This window comes from Solanum dulcamara, chromosome 11 (assembly GCF_947179165.1).
Source record: "Solanum dulcamara chromosome 11, daSolDulc1.2, whole genome shotgun sequence".
NCBI classification, from domain to species: Eukaryota; Viridiplantae; Streptophyta; class Magnoliopsida; order Solanales; family Solanaceae; genus Solanum; species Solanum dulcamara.
The window spans coordinates 40,940,030-40,963,407 of record NC_077247.1 but is presented as its reverse complement, the minus strand read 5'-3'; the positions used below and the strand labels follow the sequence as shown (position 1 = coordinate 40,963,407).

The 23,378-nt window shown below is 35.1% G+C and overlaps 3 protein-coding genes across 4 annotated transcripts; 1 reads left to right on the top strand and 2 right to left on the bottom strand.

Moving 5' to 3' along the window:
• The first annotated feature begins 4,769 nt into the window (after positions 1–4,769).
• Positions 4,770–7,078, top strand: LOC129873246 (inactive LRR receptor-like serine/threonine-protein kinase BIR2). The gene has a single exon (XM_055948298.1). The coding sequence runs from the start codon at positions 4,923–4,925 to the stop codon at positions 6,744–6,746; it is 1,824 nt and encodes a 607-aa protein (XP_055804273.1). The 5' UTR covers positions 4,770–4,922; the 3' UTR covers positions 6,747–7,078.
• Positions 7,079–7,308: 230 nt separating this feature from the next.
• On the bottom strand, positions 7,309–8,165 carry LOC129873247 (uncharacterized). 2 transcript variants are annotated; one of them, XM_055948300.1, is made up of 3 exons: positions 7,912–8,165; positions 7,522–7,575; positions 7,309–7,397 (listed from the first exon to the last, which is right to left on the bottom strand). In XM_055948300.1, exons 1-2 carry the CDS (start codon positions 8,163–8,165, stop codon positions 7,536–7,538), a joined length of 294 nt encoding a protein of 97 aa, XP_055804275.1. In that variant the 3' UTR covers positions 7,309–7,397; positions 7,522–7,535. The 2 variants fall into 2 exon arrangements, with proteins under 2 accessions (XP_055804275.1, XP_055804274.1); XM_055948299.1 differs by lacking the exon at positions 7,309–7,397 and having other exon boundaries at positions 7,492–7,575.
• Positions 8,166–9,676: 1,511 nt separating this feature from the next.
• On the bottom strand, positions 9,677–23,240 carry LOC129872964 (uncharacterized). The gene is made up of 10 exons (XM_055947924.1): positions 22,903–23,240; positions 22,708–22,802; positions 22,451–22,546; positions 21,872–21,976; positions 21,673–21,777; positions 21,337–21,475; positions 10,751–10,866; positions 10,592–10,648; positions 10,076–10,316; positions 9,677–9,980 (listed from the first exon to the last, which is right to left on the bottom strand). The coding sequence occupies exons 1-9, from the start codon at positions 23,048–23,050 to the stop codon at positions 10,176–10,178; spliced, it is 1,002 nt and encodes a 333-aa protein (XP_055803899.1). The 5' UTR covers positions 23,051–23,240; the 3' UTR covers positions 9,677–9,980; positions 10,076–10,175.
• Positions 23,241–23,378: the final 138 nt, after the last annotated feature.

The following is a 23,378-nucleotide window of genomic DNA, read 5'->3' as shown; positions in this document are numbered from 1 at the left end:
GCTAGTTAATGGTAGCGTAATTCCAATCATCCTGACGTTTCCACTACACAAATTAATAGAACAATACATGGGATTGTATTCAAATTTTCAGTTTGTGTAGGGATTAACTGGGGACAGCCAAATAAGTGGTGTAACAGGAGCTAGCACTGAATCTAAGTGTAGTTAGGTAAGATTTATATTCAACTTTTTTTTTTAACAAATAGTAAAACGCAAAGTAATGGATTATTTTTACTTGTTAGTGCAGCATCCAATTAGTAATTTTTAATGGACAAAAAATAACTTAAACATTTTTTAAAAAAAAAAAGCAGCCCTGGGATCTGGTGAAATATCAGAATTTGTTGATGAGGGAACTTTTCTTGATTACTACATGAAAACGCACTAACGTAGTGAAAGATAAAATTACGAAAATATTCAATAATTTGATTTTACAATTAGAATAATAAGGTCAATTACTTAGGGGATCTCCAATCATATCCTCTATTTTACTCTCCAAATATAGAGTTCTCTATTTTTTGAAACAATCAACTCCAATTCAATTCTCTAAAAATAAATTTTCTTTTCTCTTCTTAATATTTTATTATTATTTCTATTTCATTTTTATTTTCTTATTTCATAATATAATTCTTTTCTTTTTTTCCCGAAACAATCACCATATATAATTTTCATTTAATATAAGATTTTATTCTTTTCAATTTTTTTATTAATATAAAATTATATTATATTTTAAATTTCTAAATAATATAAATAGCAAATAAATATTATATAATATTCATATTAATGGACAATTCAAATAAAAGTGAAATCATTAATGAAATACAATGACATAAACATTACATGAATACTCAACTTTCAAAATTATTAAGTTGCTCCCATAAATGTTTTATTTGAAATATTTGATGAAAATTTAAAAAAATATTAGAAATATTATTAATTCGGATGAAAGTAATATATATTAAATAATATATTTTTAAAAATATTATATTATATTAAAAAGGAATTACGAATATTAGAGATTTAATTAATGATCTTTGTAAACATTAGAATTATATTGGATTTAAATCCGTAAATTAATTTAGACTATATTAAATTCAAGAAAATAGTCCAAATGATGTGGCAATCCAAGTCAAATTAAATGAGCCACTAAAATCACACCACGTGTCAAATTTATATGGCAATCCAAGTCAAATTAAATGAGTTATTAGAATCATGCCATGTGCCAAAATTATGTGGCAATCCAAGTCAAATTAAATAAGCCACTAAAATCATGTCACGTGTCGAAGTTATATGGCAATCTAAGTCAAATTAAATAAGCCACTAAAATCATGCCACGTGTCAAAGTTATGTGGCAATCTAAGTCAAATTAAATAAGCCACTAAAATCATGTCACGTGTCAAAGTTATGTGGCAATCTAAGTCAAATTAAATGACCCACTAGAATAATGCCACGTGTATATGTGACATGTTCTGACCAATCAAATTAAAACTCTTCACCAAAGAAATCTGATTGGTCAGTTCAAACCAACCAATCAAATCACACCCTCATACCACTCCCTACAACTATAAATAGGGGTCCATTCTCTACAAAGCTACAAAGTTCAAGTAATCAAATTCAAGTTCAAGTTCAAGATCAAGAACGAAGAAGAATATCAAGAAGATCAAGATCAAGTTACCTGTTCGTATTTACTGTTCGCCATAACCATACAAGTGTTCGTGACGAATAATTCAAATCCAAATTTGAAGACAAAGATTCAAGATCAAGCTATTCAAGCTCTTGACTCTAAATCAAATTCAAGTTCAACGTGTTTCATATTATTTGAAGAATCAGAGGATTATCATAGAGATTGTAACCCGCACTATATTTTGAAATCAAATATTACACTTTGTTATTCCAATTTTTCGATCTTGATTATTTATTTTTCTCGGTTCGAAAATCTATTGTTTACAACCTTATATGATTTATAATATGTTAATTACAAATATTATATAATAGAAATATAATATAATAATTAAAAAGTGAAACAGATATTGTGAATGGTAGTTGGACTATTCTTTTCTAGGCAATCAAATCTTGAATTGGGTATGTGATATGACTTGACCTAACGACAGAAGTATAAAATTTTGACCAAAGGGTAATGTTGCTTTCAATGAGCTTCTAAGCATTCAAGGAAATTAGCATTACATAAATATTTTGGTTCGAGGAGTTCGGAGTATGAAATTATCTTTTATTAAAAAGTACTTTATCCCGGATACGAAAACAAATTAGCAGTAAATAATTAATTTATTTATTTATTTTTGGAAAAAGAATATTTATATCTCAAAAAAGAAAATTATTTTTAAGCGGTTAACCCTTACTTTTATATTTCTCCTATTTTTAACTTATGCTTGATACCATCAATCTTATATATATAAAGGACAATCTTTTGCCTGGTGACGTGGCGCCATCACAAGCCAGGATACTCACTTATCTTTTATTAATTTTTTTTAGTTACTTATTTTACCCGTTTTATGCCTCTATTCAATTTTTTTTTAAAAGAAAAAGTCGTGTCCTTTCATGGAAACGCACTTATCAACTTTATAATTGTCCATGCCATGACAAAAACAGATCTCAACATAAATTCCTTCAAACCCAGAAATCGCTTCCCCAAATCTGCGCTACAAAGGATCCAAAAACGCTTTCCAAACTCCCCTTACACCGACGAATTCAGTATGTAATAATTATTGGGAGAAAGGGAGAATAAATTGCATTACTTAGCGTGGAACTATAATTATTTGTTGAACTCTAATTTTTTTTTGAAAATAGACAACAGGTAATAAACTGTTATAGCCTTGTTGGTTTCAATCCTCAAGTAGCAATGATTCACCTAAAGATTTGGTACATTAAAATTCAACTAGTGGCATTATGGGAGCCAGAAAAATGAAAGCCAACAAGCTAAATATCCTCAAGGAAGCAACAATTATGATACAAAGTTGTAACGCATTTAGGAAATGAAGAACTCAACTATTCTGAGGTACATTTTCTCCTTTGAGTCAATTTGTGACACTTCATACTTTATGATATAGCAATATCTATAAAGATTAGACATCGTAGATATGTAATTAATCATTTTTGCTACGTTTTACCATTATTTTTTTGGATTAACAACCAATAAATATATGAATAAACATGATTTAGTTGAAGAAACTCTGTTGTCTTAATGTATTTTATGTAACAATATCTATCTTCTCGATTTCAATAATAGATCATTATGCATTAATCAAATCTATACTTAGAGGCGTTTACTTTACCAATTTGTATATAAGAGGTTGTAGAGTTGGTAATAGTATGTGCACCTATGAAGGAGTAATAGTGTTGTGTACAAAACATATTTTAGAGTCTTGCATACAAAAACATATTTTAGATTTACTATCTTCTTTTATGATCGTGCGAAGCGCGGGTAAGTTGACTAGTATATATATATATATATATATATATATATATATATATATACTCTGGTGGTATCAAAGAGAAAGAGCCAATGCTTCACTAAAAACACTACTCAGTTACTTGTTGATATCAATAGAGTATATATATAATATGCAGTTTTTCAGTGAAAAGACTGCTCAATTACTGCTTGATATCATCAAAGTATATAGATGCCATCAGAGTATATATACACGCGTTGGTATCAAGGATGAAGAAGTAGTGGTTCAGTGAATAGAACTAGGGAACAATCGGGTAACTAATTTGGATCGTGGGTCCAATCAAAATATATAGTTTGGATTGGGTTCAATTTGAGTGAATACTTTGTCTCATGGGTCGAATTTGTGGGAATCGAGGATGAAGAAGTAGTAGTTTAGTGAATAGGACAAGGGGGCAATCGGCTAAGTAATTTGGGCTGTGGGTCCAATCAAGATAAATAGTTTGGGTTGAATCCAATTTGTATAAATACTTTACCTCATGGGTCTAATTTGTGTAGTTTTCCTTTCTTTTTTTCCTCGTTCGTTTCAAATATATAATTTTTTTTTACCAAATTACACATCTTATATTCCTATATTTTCAATTATTCCCTACCATTTGTAAAAAATTCAAAAATCCCTCTTCTGATACATAAGAATGATGCTAATACATCACGATTTGATACATAAGTCATTTTCATGATACATCACTAGTTGATACAAACCAAACACAAAATGTATCAGTAAAACATAAGTTTTACTGCTATTTTTCTTGTGTTCATGATATATTAGGTGTTATAAGTTGATTCATAAGTTTTATTGATATTACAATGTTTGGTTTGTATCAACTAGCGATGTATCATGAAAATGACTTATGTATCAAATCGCGATGTATCAACATCATTCGTATGTATCAGAAATCTGGAAAAAAAAGGAAATTCGGGTAATTACCAAAAAAGTCGGGATAAATTCCCGCTATGTGCATGATCCGAAAAAGAATTCGACCACATAAACCTATTATAGGCAGCCTTATCCTGCAATTCCTAGAAGATGTTTTCAAGTTTTGAATTCATGACTTCCTAATTACATAAATAACAACTTTACCAGTTATTCATACGCTCCTCTTCAAATATAATACTTTTTTAAATCACAAAATTAAAAAATATTTTAATATATTTTAATTTAAAATTATAAAATTTAAAATATTTTTTAATTTTAAACTCGTGCAAACTCAAAATTAGTCAAACAAATTAAATGAGGTTGCGTAACAAAAATGAGATATTTTAGGTGCTTACTTAAGGAGTCCACTCCATTAACACGAGGAACAATAAATTAAACACATACAAATTCCCCATGTACATAATTCCAAGGTTCCACTTCATCATTCAAAGTCAATGCCATCTTCTATCCTTTTCCTTTTTTCATACCTATTTCTCATGTAAAATTCATCAAACACCTTCGATGAATCTCTAGTCCCTAAAGCTCAGGATGATCCTTTTCAGATTCTTCCATCTTTCCTTTATATTGATCTTTTTGTTTCTTCCATTTCAACCCCTTCATTCTTCTGCTGCTGTAGCTGAAGATGATATAAAGTGCTTAAAAGGAGTCAAGAACTCCTTAACAGATCCAAAAGGCAACTTGAATTCATGGAATTTTGCCAATTCTACAGTGGGGTTTATCTGTAAATTTGTTGGTGCTTCTTGCTGGAACGACCGTGAAAATCGCCTTATAAACCTCGAACTTCGGGATATGAACCTTGGAGGTAAAGTCCCAGATTCATTACAGTATTGTCGAAGCTTGCAAAATCTTGATCTTTCTGGTAATCGAATTTCTGGTTCAATTCCTTCTGATATTTGTACTTGGCTACCTTTCTTGGTAACCCTTGATTTGTCCAACAATGAATTTACCGGTTCTATTCCAGCTGATCTTGTTAGGTGCTCCTATTTGAATAAATTGATGCTTAATGATAATAAGCTTTCTGGGAATATACCCCCTCAGTTTTCTAGTTTGGGGAGGCTTAAGATATTTTCTGTGGCAAACAATGATCTTTCTGGTAGGATTCCGGCAGCTTTTGATTCGGCTGAATCATTTGATTTCGGAGGAAATGATGGGCTTTGTGGTGGTCCGTTGGGGAAATGTGGGAAGCTTAGTAAGAAAAATTTAGCTATTATTATTGCTGCTGGTGTGTTTGGTGCTGCTGCTTCTATGTTGTTGGGTTTGGGGGCTTGGTATTGGTATTTTACGAAGGCGGGGAAAAGGAGGAAGACAGGGTATGGGTTAGGGAGAGTTGACTCGGAAAGGTGGGCAGATAAGTTGAGGGCTCATAGGCTTACTCAGGTTACGTTGTTTAAGAAACCGCTTGTGAAGGTTAAGTTGGCGGATTTGTTGGCTGCCACGAACAATTTTAGTATGTCGAGTGTGATAAACTCGACTAGAACGGGGACTACGTTTAAAGCTGTTCTACGTGATGGTTCTGCACTTGCTATTAAACGGCTTAAAACTTGCAAGCTGAGTGAGAAGCTGTTTCGAATGGAGATGAATGGGCTAGGACAAGTTAGGCATCCTAATTTGGTGCCACTTTTGGGTTTTTGTGTTGTGGAGGAGGAAAAACTTTTGGTTTATAAGCACCTGTCAAATGGTACTTTGTATTCATTCTTGAATGGGAACGGGAGTGTGTTGGATTGGCCTACGAGGTTTAGGATTGGCTTGGGTGCTGCAAGGAGCCTTGCTTGGCTTCATCATGGTTACCAACCACCAATATTGCACCAAAACATATGTTCTAACGTTATTTTTCTTGATGAGGACTTTGATGCTAGAATAATGGATTTTGGGTTGGCAAGGCTGGTGACACCTCCAGACGCAAAAGAGACCAGTTTTGTGAACGGGGAGTTGGGTGAATTTGGCTATATTGCTCCAGAGTACTCAAGCACTATGGTGGCTTCACTGAAAGGGGATGCTTACAGCTTTGGGGTTGTGCTTTTGGAGTTGGCTACTGGGCAAAGACCTCTAGAAATCACTGCTGCTGATGAAGGTTTTAAGGGAAATTTGGTGGACTGGGTAAATCAGCTCTCTGTTTCTGGTCGGATTAAAGATGCAATTGATAAGCACATATGCGGGAAGGGACATGATGAGGAGATTGTTAAATTCCTTAAAATTGCTTGCAATTGTTTAGTTTCTCGGTCCAAGGAGCGGTGGTCTATTTATCAGGTATATGAAGCACTGAAGAGCATGGCTGAGAAACAAGGTTTATCTGAACAGTATGACGAGTTTCCCTTACTATTCAACAAACAAAAGACCAGCAGTCCCATTTGATACATGAATGGGAAAGCATGACTAGATGTTTCACATCTGGTGAACACAAATGCATTATGGTAAGTTCTTCACTTCCCTTAGGTGCAAGTGGAATCAGGCATGATACATATGGTTCTGTGAAGTACTACCACGAATATTGCTGTGTTATACTGTGAAGTGTCAAATCATTCTGACGTGTTCTGCTCGAAATTTATCATACAGATAGCAAATATTATTGGTGTCTTATATTTATGTTTTCCCTCCTGCTCATACTTATGCATTAAACAAGACACTAAGCAAAAGCTGTCACAGTTCATCGAAAGCTGTAATATTACTAATTTAGTTGTTTACAACTGACTTGAGCATTGGCCTTTTTAGGGTTGAGATATATTCCGTGCGTCCCTTACAGTCATTTATGGTTTGTAAGATCACATCACAATAGATTTCCCAAATGGATTGGTTCAGTAGAATATCTGCCTCCACATTGATATCAACTCATCTAATCGGAATGCAATCAAGCAGGGTTATTAGTAATTAGCCCTGCTGATTAATTTTGGATGATGTTGATTAGTAATTATAGGTCCTTTTGCAAATTTTGTGATTCTGATTGGGAATAATTTTCACTCAACTGGAAGTTGAATAGGCTGTGCCCTCTTGAATTTGATTTGGCAGCTGAAATTTTCATTCATTTACAATCTCAGAAACATAATGCACAATTAAAGTTTCCAAGTAGGAAAAAAAATAAATCTTGTTGACAGTTGAAACTCTCTGCAATAGTAGTTATCAAGCCTCTTACTTTTTCCCTTAAGCTCAAGCTCGGATGTGCGTTTCCATGTGCTCTGCTGCTTCCCTGAAAAGCCATTTTATAATATTTCAAAACAATATCTCTCAATCTAATAACAAATGAAGGGAAAGGTCTGTCAGCAAGTTATCTCATATTTGTCCTCGTCTTTAACAGAGCTCCAGCAGGGACTATATGGAATCTACATGTTAGAATATCTTGGTAAAGAAGTTCAATTTTACCGATCTATTTTTTAGTACAGTTTAAAATGACCTCATGTTATATTTCGTACAGTACAGGAGTACTTTTGACCCTTTTCAAAAGCAAGTAGATTTGTGTGAACATAGAAGTATGCTCGTCGTACTCATGAATGTTGAAAGGTGGAACATAAAACATTGAAAATACCTGTTGTGTATTGGATCAGGTTCGCTAGGTACTCTTCTTTTGCTGACATAATTGAGATTGGTCCCTTGCAGGGAATGCCTTTCTATTTCTATTGTCCTCCCAGCGTCTAAATGTTGATTGTTTGTCGTCCCAGTAATTGTTTTGGTGACAGTTTTGGCTGCCGGCTTTACTAAAGTATTAGCAGAAACAAAACACAGAAAACTAAGTAAAAGAAGAGCCATCAAGAAACTGCTGCCACGGCCATCACCACCCATAACTCTAGTATTCCTACTTCAAATTCTCCTGTGTTTGATCTTCAATGCACAATTGTGGATCAGAGGAACACCCAAACCCCAATTTTGTACAAGGATATAGTGGATTGTTTCCTCTGGTACTATGCAGACAGAAACTACAAACAGTACAATCGTATTCTGTTGTTGGGATGCTCTTAAATGGAGGATTTTTATTTGCCATAATTTTAATATATAGCATGGAAAAGTTAAAGTTGGTTGTGTCCAAAAGCAACAAAAGGGAGGGGATAGTTGAAGATGTGGGGTAAAAAGGGTAGATAATTAGGCATAGGGATAGGCTGACAAGAGTTCATAACAAAGTAAGATGTCCAATTATTGTTTATGTTTTATTGTTTCCCTGGCAACTCTTTCCATATCTCCATTAGTGTGCAGGTGCAACACAGCCAACGGAACCTCACTGCTAAATACGGTAGAACTTATTACAAAAATATCAACATATTAAATTCAATTTTTAATCTGTAATTTCAAATGTAAAAAAGGGTATCGAGTTGAAAATCTGAGGAATTTTTTTGGTTAAACTCCTTAAATTTAAATTCTGAATTTAGTTACGACAGAATTGGACATTCATGATTGCTGGCATTGAAAAGGTGATTTGGAAACACAGAAGGAGCCACCAGATTCAAAATCATTGCATCTCCAGCAAATCAAAGAAAACTTTATTCTTTATTCCAGAAATAATTTGAATGTGTCAGAAACTTAGAATATACTTGACGTCTTGTATCTTCATCCGAAGAATCTGTAAAGGGAATTCCTGAAAAGAAGTGCCGGCAAAAGAGACCACATTATCAAGTCCTTGCTCATTAGGACCGTCTATTATCTGCAAGCAAGCATATGCTCGCGAGTTTGCTAACCAGTATGTTCTAATCGCTATCAGGGCCACTATTGTATGGTCCCTATCGAATCTAAAGCTTTCAAGGAAAAAAGAGATTCTGAGATATAAAAGTGTACATGAGAATATCAAAGATAGAATGACTACACAGTTTGGCACACTAGTGATGAAGTAGAATAACTTTAACCCTTTACAACTGATACCATCCAAATTTTGATGTAAAGATGACATCAATTTCAATCATCCATAGTGCCAACATTCAGCATAAGAAAAGTTTAGTAGCGCATCAGACTGTATATTCAATTTACGTTAAAGACACCCACATTCAATAATCAAAGCATTATAATCACACTTATCTGCTCCATTAGATAAGAGAACAGACTGAATCCTGGGGGTTCCCAATTACTAGAAACCCATATACTGACATAACTCCTCAGATCAGAGGTATAGGACAAAAAGGCTTCCTCTGATATAACTCAAGGTACTAAATAACGTGGTCCATTTCCATCTTTCTTGACCTACCTTTACAAAAGAAATCATACTCCCTATTCAGCTTTTTAAATACTAACCTCATTCGAAAATTCAAAAAATACACCAATTTTTCCATATACAACTTCAATTTCATGTTGGAAAGAGAATGTTGGACGAAGTTCATAGGGATCAACGCTTTGAAATTTGAAATAAAATATCTTTGGCGTTCTCCATTAGCATAATAATGTAAGACATGTCAGCCAAGGCACGGATAAGAAAGGGATGTCATATAAATGACAACTTAAAAATTCGTTCTGTATAAAATACTAGGTAATACGAATATATATCTACATTACTAGTAAAATCCTCCAGAAAACTCGTGATGCCTTCTTACGGATGGCTGTTCATTATGAGTGAGTCAAGTACAGCATACCAATGGGTGAACTAGGGATGCAGAATGCCCCCAAGAAGAAATTGACCTGCAGTTTAAAGATCCATTAGATTGATCAGAAGATATCCCTGGCGAGACTATTAAGTGATGTATCAGGACAAAGGAGTGATAAAGTAAAATTACCATGTGAATAAATGCTGAGAACTGAGGCAATCAACTGTCTGACAACATTTTACACCCTCTCTTGACTATAAGATGTGTTATGCAATTCTCAGTAGCTAAACTATGATGCTGAAATCTCCACTTGCCTAAGCAAATCCAGCTTTTCTCGCTTTCTGTTTATCTTCTCTACATATTTTTTCTTCTGTGCCCACTTTGGTCCATATATTGCCAAATGCGTTCGACCAAACCGCCGATCAGATATCTGTATGTTTTAAGTAACAACAGAAAGAGAATTAGTTCTTCTGTAGATGTATGATTGAACCATACATCCATACATCCGGCTAGCTCTCCAAAACATTTTAGTTTCTGCTGGAGAGAAAACGCCACCCAAACACGTCTACTAAAGACAGAACGGAGAAAGCAATCGACAACATTTCTAATGATAACATCCAAAAATGAAATGTCTTAGTTCATGCACTGAAGCATGGGCGGGGGATAGTGCTGTCTTAATACTGAAAAAAATGAACTGCTCAATACCTTAACAAGGCATCCGCATGAATCTAGCATGTCAGTTCTCAAGGGGTACTCCACCAGCTGAATACACAAAAATATGCTGACTAATACCACAAAAGAAATATGTGGGTAGAAAGGAGCACAATGGACTTATAAGTTATAAAGCACAACTGAAACACTTACTATAAATGTATTCTCTCTCACTATTGATGATTTTGAAATTTGATTCATTAATAGACTGTAATCAACTGCAGCATATGGTGGTGTGACACTAATATAATCAAAGCTCCCGTCTTCACCTGAAAATAAAATAAAATCCTAGATTGTTATATTTCAGTAAAAGAGCAGCATATAATTTTCATGGTTAGAGCTTTGTTTTTGAAACACATCATTCCTCAAAGTTGTAACTAACTATTTAGTTCTTGAACACTGACCAACGAAATAGCAAAAGAAATCACGCGAGTGAAGAAAGAGAAGAGAAACTATATGGCTTACAAATTTTCCGGAAGTACAGAATTGGTAAAGTTAGGTATAAAGGATTGATTTGCCTCAATCAACAACAATATTGAGGGAACCTCCATAAAGTGGGTTGAGCTGGTCTGGCACCAAGCATGTGATAAGTTAGCACCAACCATATTTGTAATACACACCCCCAAACATCAAACCTCTCGTATCACTCTCCTCTACCAGGAAATTACTAACACCAACTGCAGGTGATAAATGTTAGATGTCTGGTTAAGTTTCATTTACAGACCTCCACGTGCAACATTACTGACATATGATTATTGTGGTATGCAGATCACAACTACCTTTACTGATTGTTTTGACTTACAAGACCTAAATATAAAGTAGTCCACATTTGCTGAATAGTATTTCCATGCTATGGAATAAGGAACCCCATTAATGGTAATCGTTAGAAGCAGTCTATTGTAAGTACCATGTTAGGCATCAAGAAAGAAAGGCCTACCTACAACCTGCACCTTGATTGACATATGCAAATGATTGTGAAAAGGTATCAGTTTGAGCAAGGAGATACCAGAAGTGATACAAAGGCATCAGGATAGCCTATGGTTTTTTAAGAATTTAACTTGAGTAAAAATGTTCAAGGCGTTTCATTTTTCTGTTTCCTTAACCAACAAACCTTGTATTTGTACATTTCCAGGGCAAGTAATGAACCTTATTTTTAATACATTTCGAGCGAGTAATAACCTATTATTTCTGTACAAAATTGTACAAGAGAACATCAGATAAAATATTTAATGAACCTTTTATGCAGAGAGAGATCTCCAATTGAGCGTTGTTGATACCCAATTTTTGCTCTCCATATTTAATTAATTAAGCTTCCGTAAATAATAATAATAATAATACCTTCATAAAAATATGAATATTTTTTTGATAAACTTTCTCATTTCATTCGGCAAATTTATTTCATAAATATTGTTTCTTATAGATTAAATATATAAGTATATATAAATATTTACTACATGCTTTATCATTTTTTTGAGATTTTTTTTTACCAAGTAAATATCGTTCTTAAGGCTTAAATCGATTTTCAATTAAGTATGCTATCTATTTTTTTGCAAACAAATATTATTCGAATTTAGGAAACTTAATTAATTAATTAGTTACTAATTCATAAACGTTTTATTTTTCAGAATGACCAATTTTATCAAATAAATTAGTCTTACAAAGTAATTATTTTAGATTTAATAAATTATGGCTACTTAATAAATAAGTGTTTTTTTAATTTAAATGGGCTAATTTGAATAAAAACTTGACAATTCAAGTCCCTTAATATCAACCAATCATTGTATGCCACGTAGGAAGCACATGAATTGTGTGCTTCTTCATCTTTAATCTCAGCCCTCCAATTTGATATATATAACTCCTGATTAATTCGGATGGCCCAAAATAATCAGACACTTTCCCCTCTCCCGCCCCCCCCCCCCCCAAAAAAAAAAAAAAAACAGACCCCTCACCACCCTTTCCCTTTCCCACGCTCCTCTCCTCCTTTCCCAGAAAAACTCAGAGACCCACACCCCTAATCTCTCTTCCTTCACCATCGCCACCCTACTAATACTTTCAAATGGCCGCTCCCTCCCTCAACTTCTTCTGCCACCAGCAGGATTTCCGCTCTTCTTTTTCCTTAGGACTATTATTTCCATCATCGAACCAGAGATTTGATGAAGAACTAATGAACAAAGTTTAAATCCAAGAATAGGTGAGATTTTTTTTGGTGAGGTCCTTTCCACCCTTTTCAATTTCTTTCTGTTCACATAAGAAGTCACTGTATTTGGTTCAAGTCCGAACTTTTTCAAGTCTGGATTTGCCTATAAATCACGAGTATTTTTTCACTCCAAGGCATCCAAAAAAACACAGGAAGAGAGAGAGATTCACGAATCAACTAGTGTTACTACTTTCTTTTGGTCTTCTCTGATTTTTGAGTTTCGAGTTCCCGGCCGGAATCTTTGGACGTCAAAAGCTCTAGTTTGTTGGTCAACACAAGGTAAAATCTCTTCTTTCTTGGTATTTCAATTCGTAGTTGAATAGAGATTTAATTGAAGTTCTACCTCGAGTTATTCTGTTTCTGCTGTAGAAATCAGTAGGTGTATGTAGTGTGTTTCTTTAGCTTAAATATTTATTGCTTGCTGTCGTTAGTGCTCTATTAAATGCCTTCTTGTCTAGATTTTGAAAGTTAAAGAGTTTTTCTTCTAAGATATGAATGATTACTGCCTTATTGTTTCATCATGTCTCTTGCTCCTTAAATAGATAAGAAATGTTATTATTTAGATCAGTTGCTGCTGTCCTATTACTGTATGAACCATATCTTGCATTCCCTCAACACTTGCTATACAGATTATTTCTTGAAGGCTCCTTATTAGTCTTATTTAAATGAATCAAAGAGTAAGAAATTTGTTTGGCTTCGAACTTGATCGTTAAGATCTGGTAGTGACAAAATTTGTGTCAAGCAAGAGTTATGCATTGTGTTGATAACTTTGGTTCGTCTAAATCCCCGTAACAGCATATGTATTCTCGTATGATATTTATTTCTTCTTCTTAAATCCTAGCCTATCTAAAAACTTGTCTACAAGGTTAAGTTTAGAAACAAAATTTCCCTCTTTTGTGACTGGAAGAATCATCTGTTAACGCATAATATTATGCATCTGAACTTATATCCTTCTATTAATAGTCTAAAGGGTCGTTTGGTAGAGTGCATAAAAATAATGCTAAATAGAATGTATTAGTGATGCTTGTATTAGTTATGTTTGCATTAAATATAGATAGAATATTTCTTATGCATTGTTTGGTTTAGTGTAATAAAAATAACATGCATTGTATACAAATATTTATTTACAAAAATATACTCAACAATTATGGTAGAAAAGATGTAAAAAGAATTTTGAGGGGTAATTGGGTCTTTAATCATGTTAATGCATGCATTAAAACCCCTTGCATTACTAATACCTAGAAATCCATGGTATTAGTAATACACACCTTAATTATAACATCTTGTGTTATCCTAACTAGGCTCGATGACAATGAGAAAAATGGAAAAAAAGAGACTGAGCAATGGACCACGAGGGAGGTCTACGATTCATAGACTGTTCTACGAGTCGTAGGAATGGCTCGTAGACCTCCCCAACACATAGTAAAATTTTTGGACTCTTAAAAGTCACCTACGATTGACTTTACGGGTCGTAAAGGTTTCTACAAGTCGTAGGAACGACTCGTAGAAACACCTAATACTTAGCCAAATTTCAGAGCTCGAACGTCACTTCTATAGGTTGATTCGACAGCTCGTCAAAGAGTCTACGAGTCGTTCTTACGACTCGTATGAAAAGTTCAGAGACTTGACTTCTCAGGAAATTCAAAAACCTGCAGGATGAGTGGAGTCTACGACTCGTTGAGTCTTTGACGACTCGTAGACCCCAACATTTTCCATCCCAGTTCCACGACTGAAGATGACGACTAGTAGACGTTACGACTCGGTTAAGAGAGACTTCCATATAGACCTTGATAGTAATCTGAGTTGGATTGCATATGATTGGTCGTTGTCTAAATCTTATTCTTGTTTAGACTTAGAATATCTTGATTGAGTTGTTCACCTTCCCGATTTGAGATCTCTGAGTTGATTTGATTCTACCTTGATATATGTTTCATTCTGCTATTTTACATACTCGTACATTCCATGTACTGACGTCCATTTGGGCTTGCATCGTTTCATGATGTAGAGACAGGCGCATCGTTGAGGATCTATTTGCTTCCAGCTAGTTGGTGAATCCTCCCTATTTTCGGAGGAAACCGCAGTTATCTTTCCATCTTTAAGTTAGTTTTCCTTTATCTGATTTGTGGTAGCCATGAACCTGTCATTGGCACCTCCTAGATTGTTGATAGAGGCTTCATAGACTAGAGTGTTGATGATGTTGATTCGTTCTGTTTTGACTAGTTTCATTCTTCTAGTTTTCAATAAGATAGATGGTTGGCCTTTGGCCTAATTTATGAATGGTAATCTTAATGAGTTGAGTCTTCCGCTGATAGAATGTGATTGAACGAATGTGTGATTGGACTAAGTGGTTTGCTTGAGGACCAACAATGGTCTTCGAGTGTCGGCCACGTCTAGGGTGCCCTCCCGAAGCGTGTCATTAATACACAATAGAGTGTATAACTAATGCTTGTGGATTCCGAAATGATAAAATCATTTTTGATTGGACAAAAAAAGGGTCTCCTAACATGAAAAAGTGTACCAAACAAGGTACTACGAATACACCTAATTAATGCATGCATTAATTTTGCTAATACACTCTACCAAACGACCCCTAAGTTATTTGTCGTTTTAGCGTTATACATGATTATGTGAATTTAGCTCTCGCCCCTATGTATTTAATTTCGTCCCGATTCTGCTCTATGTATTTGTCCCTCACCTCGTATTTTACTTAGCTCTTTACGATATTTAATTCTTTATTTCGTCGTCAACTCCATGATTTGTCTCAACTTTTATTGAAACTTTCCCTTTAAAGCTTGATTAGTGTGTGTATAGTTATGTGTTTGTTGAATGGCTCTCCTATGCATTTAAGAGAGTCAAAATATTTCTCTTCTTACTAATAAAGGACTGCCAATATGTCACAATGACAGGATTGCAAGGTTTTAATCTTTACTTATTATATTTCACTATATGATAACTATGCATATTGATATTTCCTGATGCCATTGAACTTTCCTATAAATAAGAAGGGCGATAATAAGGTGTGAATCTATCGATATGTTGGTTACACTCTTCTTTCGGCTAAGCGTTTTGACTTTGTTAGCAACTAATTGCTTATTCTACTGCGATTTCTATTCTTGTTATTATTTGGCCATCTTTGTAACCTTGTGGTGATAGGATTAAGGGTGTAAATATGTTACGAACCACTGTGACTTATCAATTGTGTAGTTGTGACTGTGCTAGTGTTTCAACTTGTGAATGTGGCTCAGGTAATTGTATACCATATGTTTCCAGATGCCATTTTTTATGCTGTGTGTAATTGATTTTCTGTTATGCAGGATACACATCTATTTTTAACAGTATCATTCCATTCTAGTTTCAGTATGCCCTATGTCAAGGAAAATAATTAAATACTAGAGAAAATAGCCAAATGACCCTCCAACCTATTGTCGGATTTCCAACTACACAATTATACTTTACGAGGGTCCTATTACCCCCCTAGATTACTTTAAAATGGAATAAATAGCCCTTAGTGTTGAGTTGGCATAGAGAGTGTATTTCACTCTCTTTGAGAGAGTGAGTTGCCTATCTTATTTTATTTTTTTCGTTTTTTCTCTTTTCCTTTTACTTTCTCTTTATTTCTTATTATTTATCTATACAAACTACACCTTCTCCACCATTATCATTGTTGAAGCTTCATCAATGGATATTTGGTATAAAAATTATCAACAATTCATGTATTTTATGAACAATAATTTTTCTCCTAAACCCCATGAAAAATCAAAACCAAAAACTCAAATTATAAATTATTCAAGAAAATTTTAGAGAGAGAAACAATGGGTAAGAGAGGGGTTTCTCAAATTGATCGTCTCATCCGCGACGATTTTGAACCGTCGATGAAATCGTCAAAGGATGAATTTGGTCTCGAATTTCCATGACCCATTTGATGTGTATCTACAATTTTTTAATAAAGAAGAACGAAACATAAAAAAATATAAAAAGATTGTTGAATTTGTTGAATGAAAGATTTAATTGGGAGCAATGTGGACTTGGAGTGGGTGAAAGGCTGACCTTCCGTTCTTATAAATTGTTAGAGACATAAAAAAAATTGAGGTCAACAATGGTGTTTTATTGTGATTAGGGTTGAAGAAATGATTGAGGAAGAAAGGAGGAGGAAGAAGGAGAAAAAAAAATTAAAAATTATTAATTGGTGAAATACACGTGTCAAGCGCATGTATTTCACCACAAGACACATGACTGGTAATGACATTTTAGGGTGGAATTAATTTTACTTTAAAATAATCCAGGGGATAATAGGACTCCCGTGAAGTATAAGTGTGTAATTGGAAATCCGACAATAGGTTGGGGGGTCATTTGACTATTTTCTCTTAAAAACTATGTTTAGCCTATCTCTTTCTAGTTATCCATATCATTTTCCTTTTCTTTTAAATACATAAGAATTGATTGAATAATTAATACATCTGCCAGTGCATTCTTATTCTGGTATGATGCTCTTATTTTCCTTCAAATATGACATGAACGAGTACTAATTCTCATTATCCATTTTTTCACATAATCTCTCTGTTTCAAGTAAATTTTGAACCCCTCCCCTTTTGTCCTAGAGTAAATCTCTAATCTCTAGCTAAAAGACCAAATATGTCTCCTATAGTTGGTGTTCCTTTGTCCATTATCATAAAGCTTGAAGCTTTTTTAAAAAAAATTTAATTCTTGAAAAATTCTAGCTTTGTACCTGCTTTACCATTTACATTGTACAAGTATTAAGTTTAAGTCATATTAATTCCTTCCTCTTCTTATGCTACATGTACACTCTTGGGAGTTGGAGTTCCAATTTGAAACACGTTTTTGGCCTAAAATATTGGGCCAACAGCTATTAGGATCATCACAACGCTTGGAGTCTCGTAAATTAGGAATCCAACCTTTCTTAGCCCCTCTACCGTTTTGCTTACGTTGCTTTGACATATTGAATAATTCTTACCTGTGTTTGCATAACTCTAAGTTTTGATATATTAATCCCTTGCTCTTTTATTTGAGTTTATTTGTGTGATACAATGTTATTCGTCGATAAATTTAATAGTGTCTTTCAAATTCTAGACAACTTTTTTAAATCAAGGATGAGAAAGTGTATTTTCTTAGAATAGGTTAACATTTAGTTTACTTGTCAATATTCATTAAGGCCAAAGAAAACTTAACGCTTAGATATCCCAAATTTATTTGAAACTAGCTTAGAGGCTAAGAAAATTCCCTTTAGAGATTTATTTTTTTAAAAAAAATCAAGAATAGATATGGCCCCATACCATATTTCTGCAAACTAATATATTTATAGAATGAATCCCAATAGTTAGGTCATCTTAGATTCTTTTAATTAATTGCCTTATAAAAATAATTTGTTGTTATTATTTGGGCTATTTAGATTATTTTTATAAAAAAAATATACGATTTATCATTATTTCTCTTCAAACCAAATATATGGTCTAGGTATTCAACTAGTTTCCACGTCCAAGCACCAATCCACCAAAATAGACCAGCATATGCGCCAAGACCACGTACAAATCGCGAAGCCAGAAATACTCGCACCTACACACCCATTGTCGAACCTTATGCCAATTGTTTGGAAGGCTGAGGATAGCAGAAGTGTTGTAGCCAGTTGAAGGAAAACTCCCTAATCCAATCCTTCGCAACTTTGCTGGAAACAAGTGATGCGCTTACCACTCGGGTATCCAAGGACATACACAGAAGATTGTTATGGATTGAAGAACCAGATCGAGTCTCTGATCAAAAGAGGAGTAATAAAATGCAATCCAACTGCATCTTTAGCGCAACCTGTTATCACCGTTCAACTAAAGGAGCCTCTGACTGTCCAAATATATCTCCCAAAAGTTGCAGTGACATTTTTGATCAGAGACTCGATCTGGTGTTGTAGTGCATTTTGATCAGTTTAAATACATTTTGGATTCGGAACAAACATACTTCCATTAATCAAAGGTAGCTTGGATCTTACAATGAAGTAGACGGGTGGCCATAAGGCATACAAAAAGATGAGCCTTACGCCTCTTTGGGGAAATATGACAAGAGTACAAATAAGAAAATGACAAATCTAAGTCCATGTTGGAGTATCATCGTCATCTTCCTAATCGCTTATATAATAATATGGCCTTGGGTGGTGCTCGAGGGACTTATCAATCTACCATCCTTGGTGATTTAAACCTTCCCCTTCATTAAACCCTACAAAACCATACTCAGAGTGAACGTTTTCTACTATTGGAATAGGTTCATTTCCCATATACATCACTCTTCCATCCCTAGGGTCATATATGTTAAGGTCATACTCAGAATCTTCTTCTGGATCCTCTTCCATTTCCTTGTTTGGCTCTCTAGGATCTTCTTTCGAATCTTCCTCCATCTACTCAGTTGGCTCTCTAGAATCCTCTTCCGAATCTTCCTCCATCTCTTCTTCCGGCTCCTCTAGGTCTTCATCTGGATCTTCTTCAGGGTCCTCCTCTACTACTTGTATCAAATGATCTGCAGACCCTGGAACTATCTGATTATACATAGATGTTGTGAGTTCTATGTGAGGAAGTACTTCTTGTCTGACCAATCGATCCACTAGTTGCCTGAAAACCCTATGACTCCTTCTGCACTTGGTCGAGCCAGACGGCTAACAGTGGTCCGCCATGCGTAATATTTCGGCATGCACCATCTTTCCTCTCCCATATTTAGTGTGATTATATAATCCCACTCAATTTGCAGGTTCCTTGCCCGAGTTGCTGGGACTGAGGTAAAACCATCTTCAGTAATGCTATGGTCGACCATAATGGTATGTCTTGGACAACTCCAAATTATCACAGAAGTCGAAAAGGCGCATATGACTGAATGCCTCCTAGCCCGATCAACTGAATGAAGTAGAGATGTCGAGTACTAACAAAGGCCAATCCTGCCATCCAAGAATACTTCCACTAGATGAAATCTCCTATAAGGTTGGTCAGAAACAAACGTCACTCTTCCTCTCTAATGGGCGCGTTCCAATATCTGAGACGATCCTCGTGGCTCTGGATCCTGCTATGGGCGTCTATGTAGTAGTCCATTTGCGGATGTCGACGATATAAGTGTTCTACCACCCAGATCTGTAACAATAGGTTGCAGACTCCAAAGAAGTTATGCCCTCTCGTGCATGCTGATAACAATCGAAATACCTTGGCGAGAATCATATGCACCAAGGAATATATTTGCGGCTCTGCGAAGAGGTTCATAACTATCGACAAAATGTTGATGTCGATGGAGTGAAATCTCATTGGGAAGACCATGGCTTCCAAAAAGGCCATCACGAAGACCCTTGGCCTCATGTATACCCATTGTATACGGGTGCAGGTGAATTCTTCTCGATTGGTCGTTAAAGCTCTCGAGACGACCATACTTTTTGAAGAGATATTCTAGTTTTACCTTTCCATATTCCTTAATGATGGAAAGACATGCAACCCTAAAAGCCTCAGAAAATCTCCCTTGCTTATGGTTGACGGGAGAACCGGCATTCTTCCTCTTATTGGTAGCTTAGCAAAAACACTAAACTCTTCCAATGTAGGAGTGATCTCAACATCCAAAAATTTAAAGGTCACCATGCTTGGATCCCAGAACTCCCATCAGTAGAGTAATAAGGGTTTTGTTGGCTCGGGTCCCCATGAGTGATAACAATGCACCTGAATGCTCTCTAATCTCGGCTCCATGTGCCCGCGGATGTTTCACCATTAGTTTTGTAGGTTGTGTAGGGCTAAAACAACCATCTAAATATTTGGTAGATTTTGGTTGATATTCATCTAAAAGAAAGGTAAAGGGTATGACAAGTATGTTTACTCCAAATCCGTCATATGTTTTAGTTTGGATCATTCATATCAACTTTCACATAAAATATGTCGTTAGGTGTGTAACCTTTGACAAATGGTGGTTTCCTAATTGCTAAGACGATGCCTTTAATCGTCTCGCCTAAGGTGTATGCAACATGATAGGATAGGATTTTTCCCTAGATCTTTAAGAGTAGGACTGAAAATTTGCGAGAAGGCACACTAACGTTATTGCCTCGACTCTGAAACTAAGGAATCCAAAAGAAAATTTAGAGTAGTGTGAGACACTCCTCACGTGAACCACAGTATGTGTATGTGTACGGCCAAGGACTCTATAGAAAGTGCAAATGACAGTGTAAGAAAAGCAGTAACATGTAGTGTTTTCAAACAAATAAAGGACGCAAGTTTGGATTTGGCTTGCATCCTTTCAAATAAAGAGTGATATAATAAATTACAATGAAATAATTAAAGCAAATAATAGACAAATAATAAACAAATATCCCTTCGTTCTAAAACTAAATTCTACTAAGGTTAAAACCTAAAATGTCAAGTACATTGGGTATTTCCCCAGCAGAGTCGCCAAGCTGCCGTGTCCCATTTTTGAACTAGTCGAAAATGGGGTACAACAAATGTGAAACTGACTCGTGATACTAGTAACTCCCTAACTTACTTCGCTTGTGGGCTAACAGATCGACGGGAAGAGAAGCTCTTACCAAGAAAATGTTCTGCCCGCTCCAAGAAGCTTTCAACACGGACAGTATGTATGACTGACGCATCAAGGAAACCAGTCCATTCTAAATTAGGCCGCAGAACATCTGAGACAACCCAAGGGTCCATCTCAACGAAATGCACCTAGGAGTTTGCAAACAGAAATATGAAACACAAATGCTATGAGAGAAAAATGACATAGAAAGGTTGAATAATATATAAAGCTACACAAATCAACAGCGAACTTAAAATCATACGGAGCCAATAAAAGGATCACTAGTAGTAAGTAAATAAAATCTAGCATATGTTCTAGAAAGGTTTGTTACAAATTTAATGCTAACCTCAGAACACCCACGGCTGATGGCTTCTATACCAACTGATCCTGTCCCACTATACAGGTCCAACCAACGGCCAGGCCTCAAAGATGCAGGGCAACCACCGGCTGCCTAGACAGCACAATTTTTATTTAACAACATTAAAACGGTGTATCTTGCATTACTTGAAAGACGAACTGCTCTTAATAGCTAATAAGAATCTCACCTGCAAAATACCAAATGCAGCAGCTTTTACCACTTCCATCATGGGACGCACATCCATGCTCTTTGGTGAGAGCAATTTCTTCCTTCGAGCCGTCCCCCCAACAACCTGAACAAAATCTCCTTGTAATAGCAAAAATATCACAACTACTTGCTTGTCTGATAACAATTGCATTCTCACATGACATGTGTACTTGGAAAATAAATTACTAACAGTTTGCAGTTGAATCATAGATATGCTTGAATTATCAACAAATGCATCATAGCAGTCTCCTTGATTCAAAGATTTTCCACTAATCAACTTGCAATTTAAATTCATTAGGTACGCATAGAGCATTAGTTCTTACTGCAGCTTTTCTTTACATGTTCATCATTTCATGAAGCAACAAAAGAAGAAAGTATTCAGGTACACATTTAAGTATCTCACCATCGCATCCAATACTACAATATTTCATACATTGCACCAAAAAATCAGTCTTCTCTAACTCAAAAATTTCACATGGATCAGGTTTTAAAAAAGAAAAGAAAAGAAATCCTTCATTAGCAGCCACAGATTCAGCTAACATATCATTGAAATGCAAACCTGAAGCAATTTATGTGTCTCCCGTGGAGGCCTAGGTTCTTCTACTAGAACCTGTTTCCCTCTTCCGCTCTTGGATTGTTCTCTTCTCTTCTTCGTCTATAACTCCAATGAAAACACTACTGTTAATATCAATTAAAGCTCAATTTCAATGTAGTTAATGTCAGCTACATGAAGTATTCGCATTATCCTTTATTCAGGCAAGAATAAATAAATGTTTGTGTGTTTTCTCCAGAAAGGACAAGGAGAGAATTACATACCTTTGGAGATGGTTCAGATAAGAACTCATCCGGATTAAGCCCGTATTGTTCAAGTAACTGTCTTTTCTTATCAACTGAGAGTTCATTTTTGGATTCTGACAAATAGCAGGTAAAAGGAATCCGTATGTTTTTTGTTAGATTAGCAACAAAAACATTCAATTTTGCGAAGAAGCTATAGGAAGCGAAACAACTTACTGTAAGAAACGGTGATAATGAACGGCCGGCGACGATTGGTGGCTGTGAAAGGATATCCGAAGAGAGAAGGATTGGAGCTAAGCGAACTGGTCTCTGAGCGACGAGGTGAGAGAAAAGAAAATATAGTATGTGATGATGAAACCGCCATTTGTACAGCCTCAATTGCAGTGTTGTCTCACTGAGCAGAATTTGGTTGACTTAGATAGGGTTGGAACTGGGGAATTATTTGAGCAAAATGTTTTCTCTCTGAATTATCTTTTTCTTTTCCCAACCCCTCTTATCTCCATTCTCACGAGTCATGAACCTGAATTGCTAGTCAAATTGGAAATTTTTTTCCCAAATAAGGAACATGTTAGAATTTGCAGTTGATAAGCAAATGTTGAACTAATAAAACTCATCTACGAATAAATAACTGTGTATTTGAATAAAATTTGCTAAAACTTATAATAAGCTTGGTAAAAAAGCATTGATAATTT

Excerpts from the sequence above, each read along its gene's own strand:
- LOC129873246 (XM_055948298.1), top strand. The coding sequence starts at position 4,923 with ATGATCCTTTTCAGATTCTTCCATCTTTCCTTTATATTGATCTTTTTG.
- LOC129872964 (XM_055947924.1), bottom strand. The coding sequence starts at position 23,050 with ATGGCGGTTTCATCATCACATACTATATTTTCTTTTCTCTCACCTCGT. Across the intron at positions 21,778-21,871 it reads CTGCATTTGGTATTTTGCAG|GCAGCCGGTGGTTGCCCTGC; the intron begins GTGAGATTCTTA and ends TGTGCTGTCTAG. Across the intron at positions 10,867-21,336 it reads GCGGGCAGAACATTTTCTTG|GTGAAGACGGGAGCTTTGAT; the intron begins GTAAGAGCTTCT and ends TTTTATTTTCAG.
- LOC129873247 (XM_055948300.1), bottom strand. The coding sequence starts at position 8,165 with ATGGGTGGTGATGGCCGTGGCAGCAGTTTCTTGATGGCTCTTCTTTTA. Across the intron at positions 7,576-7,911 it reads CCTGATCCAATACACAACAG|GGAAGCAGCAGAGCACATGG; the intron begins GTATTTTCAATG and ends ATGGCTTTTCAG.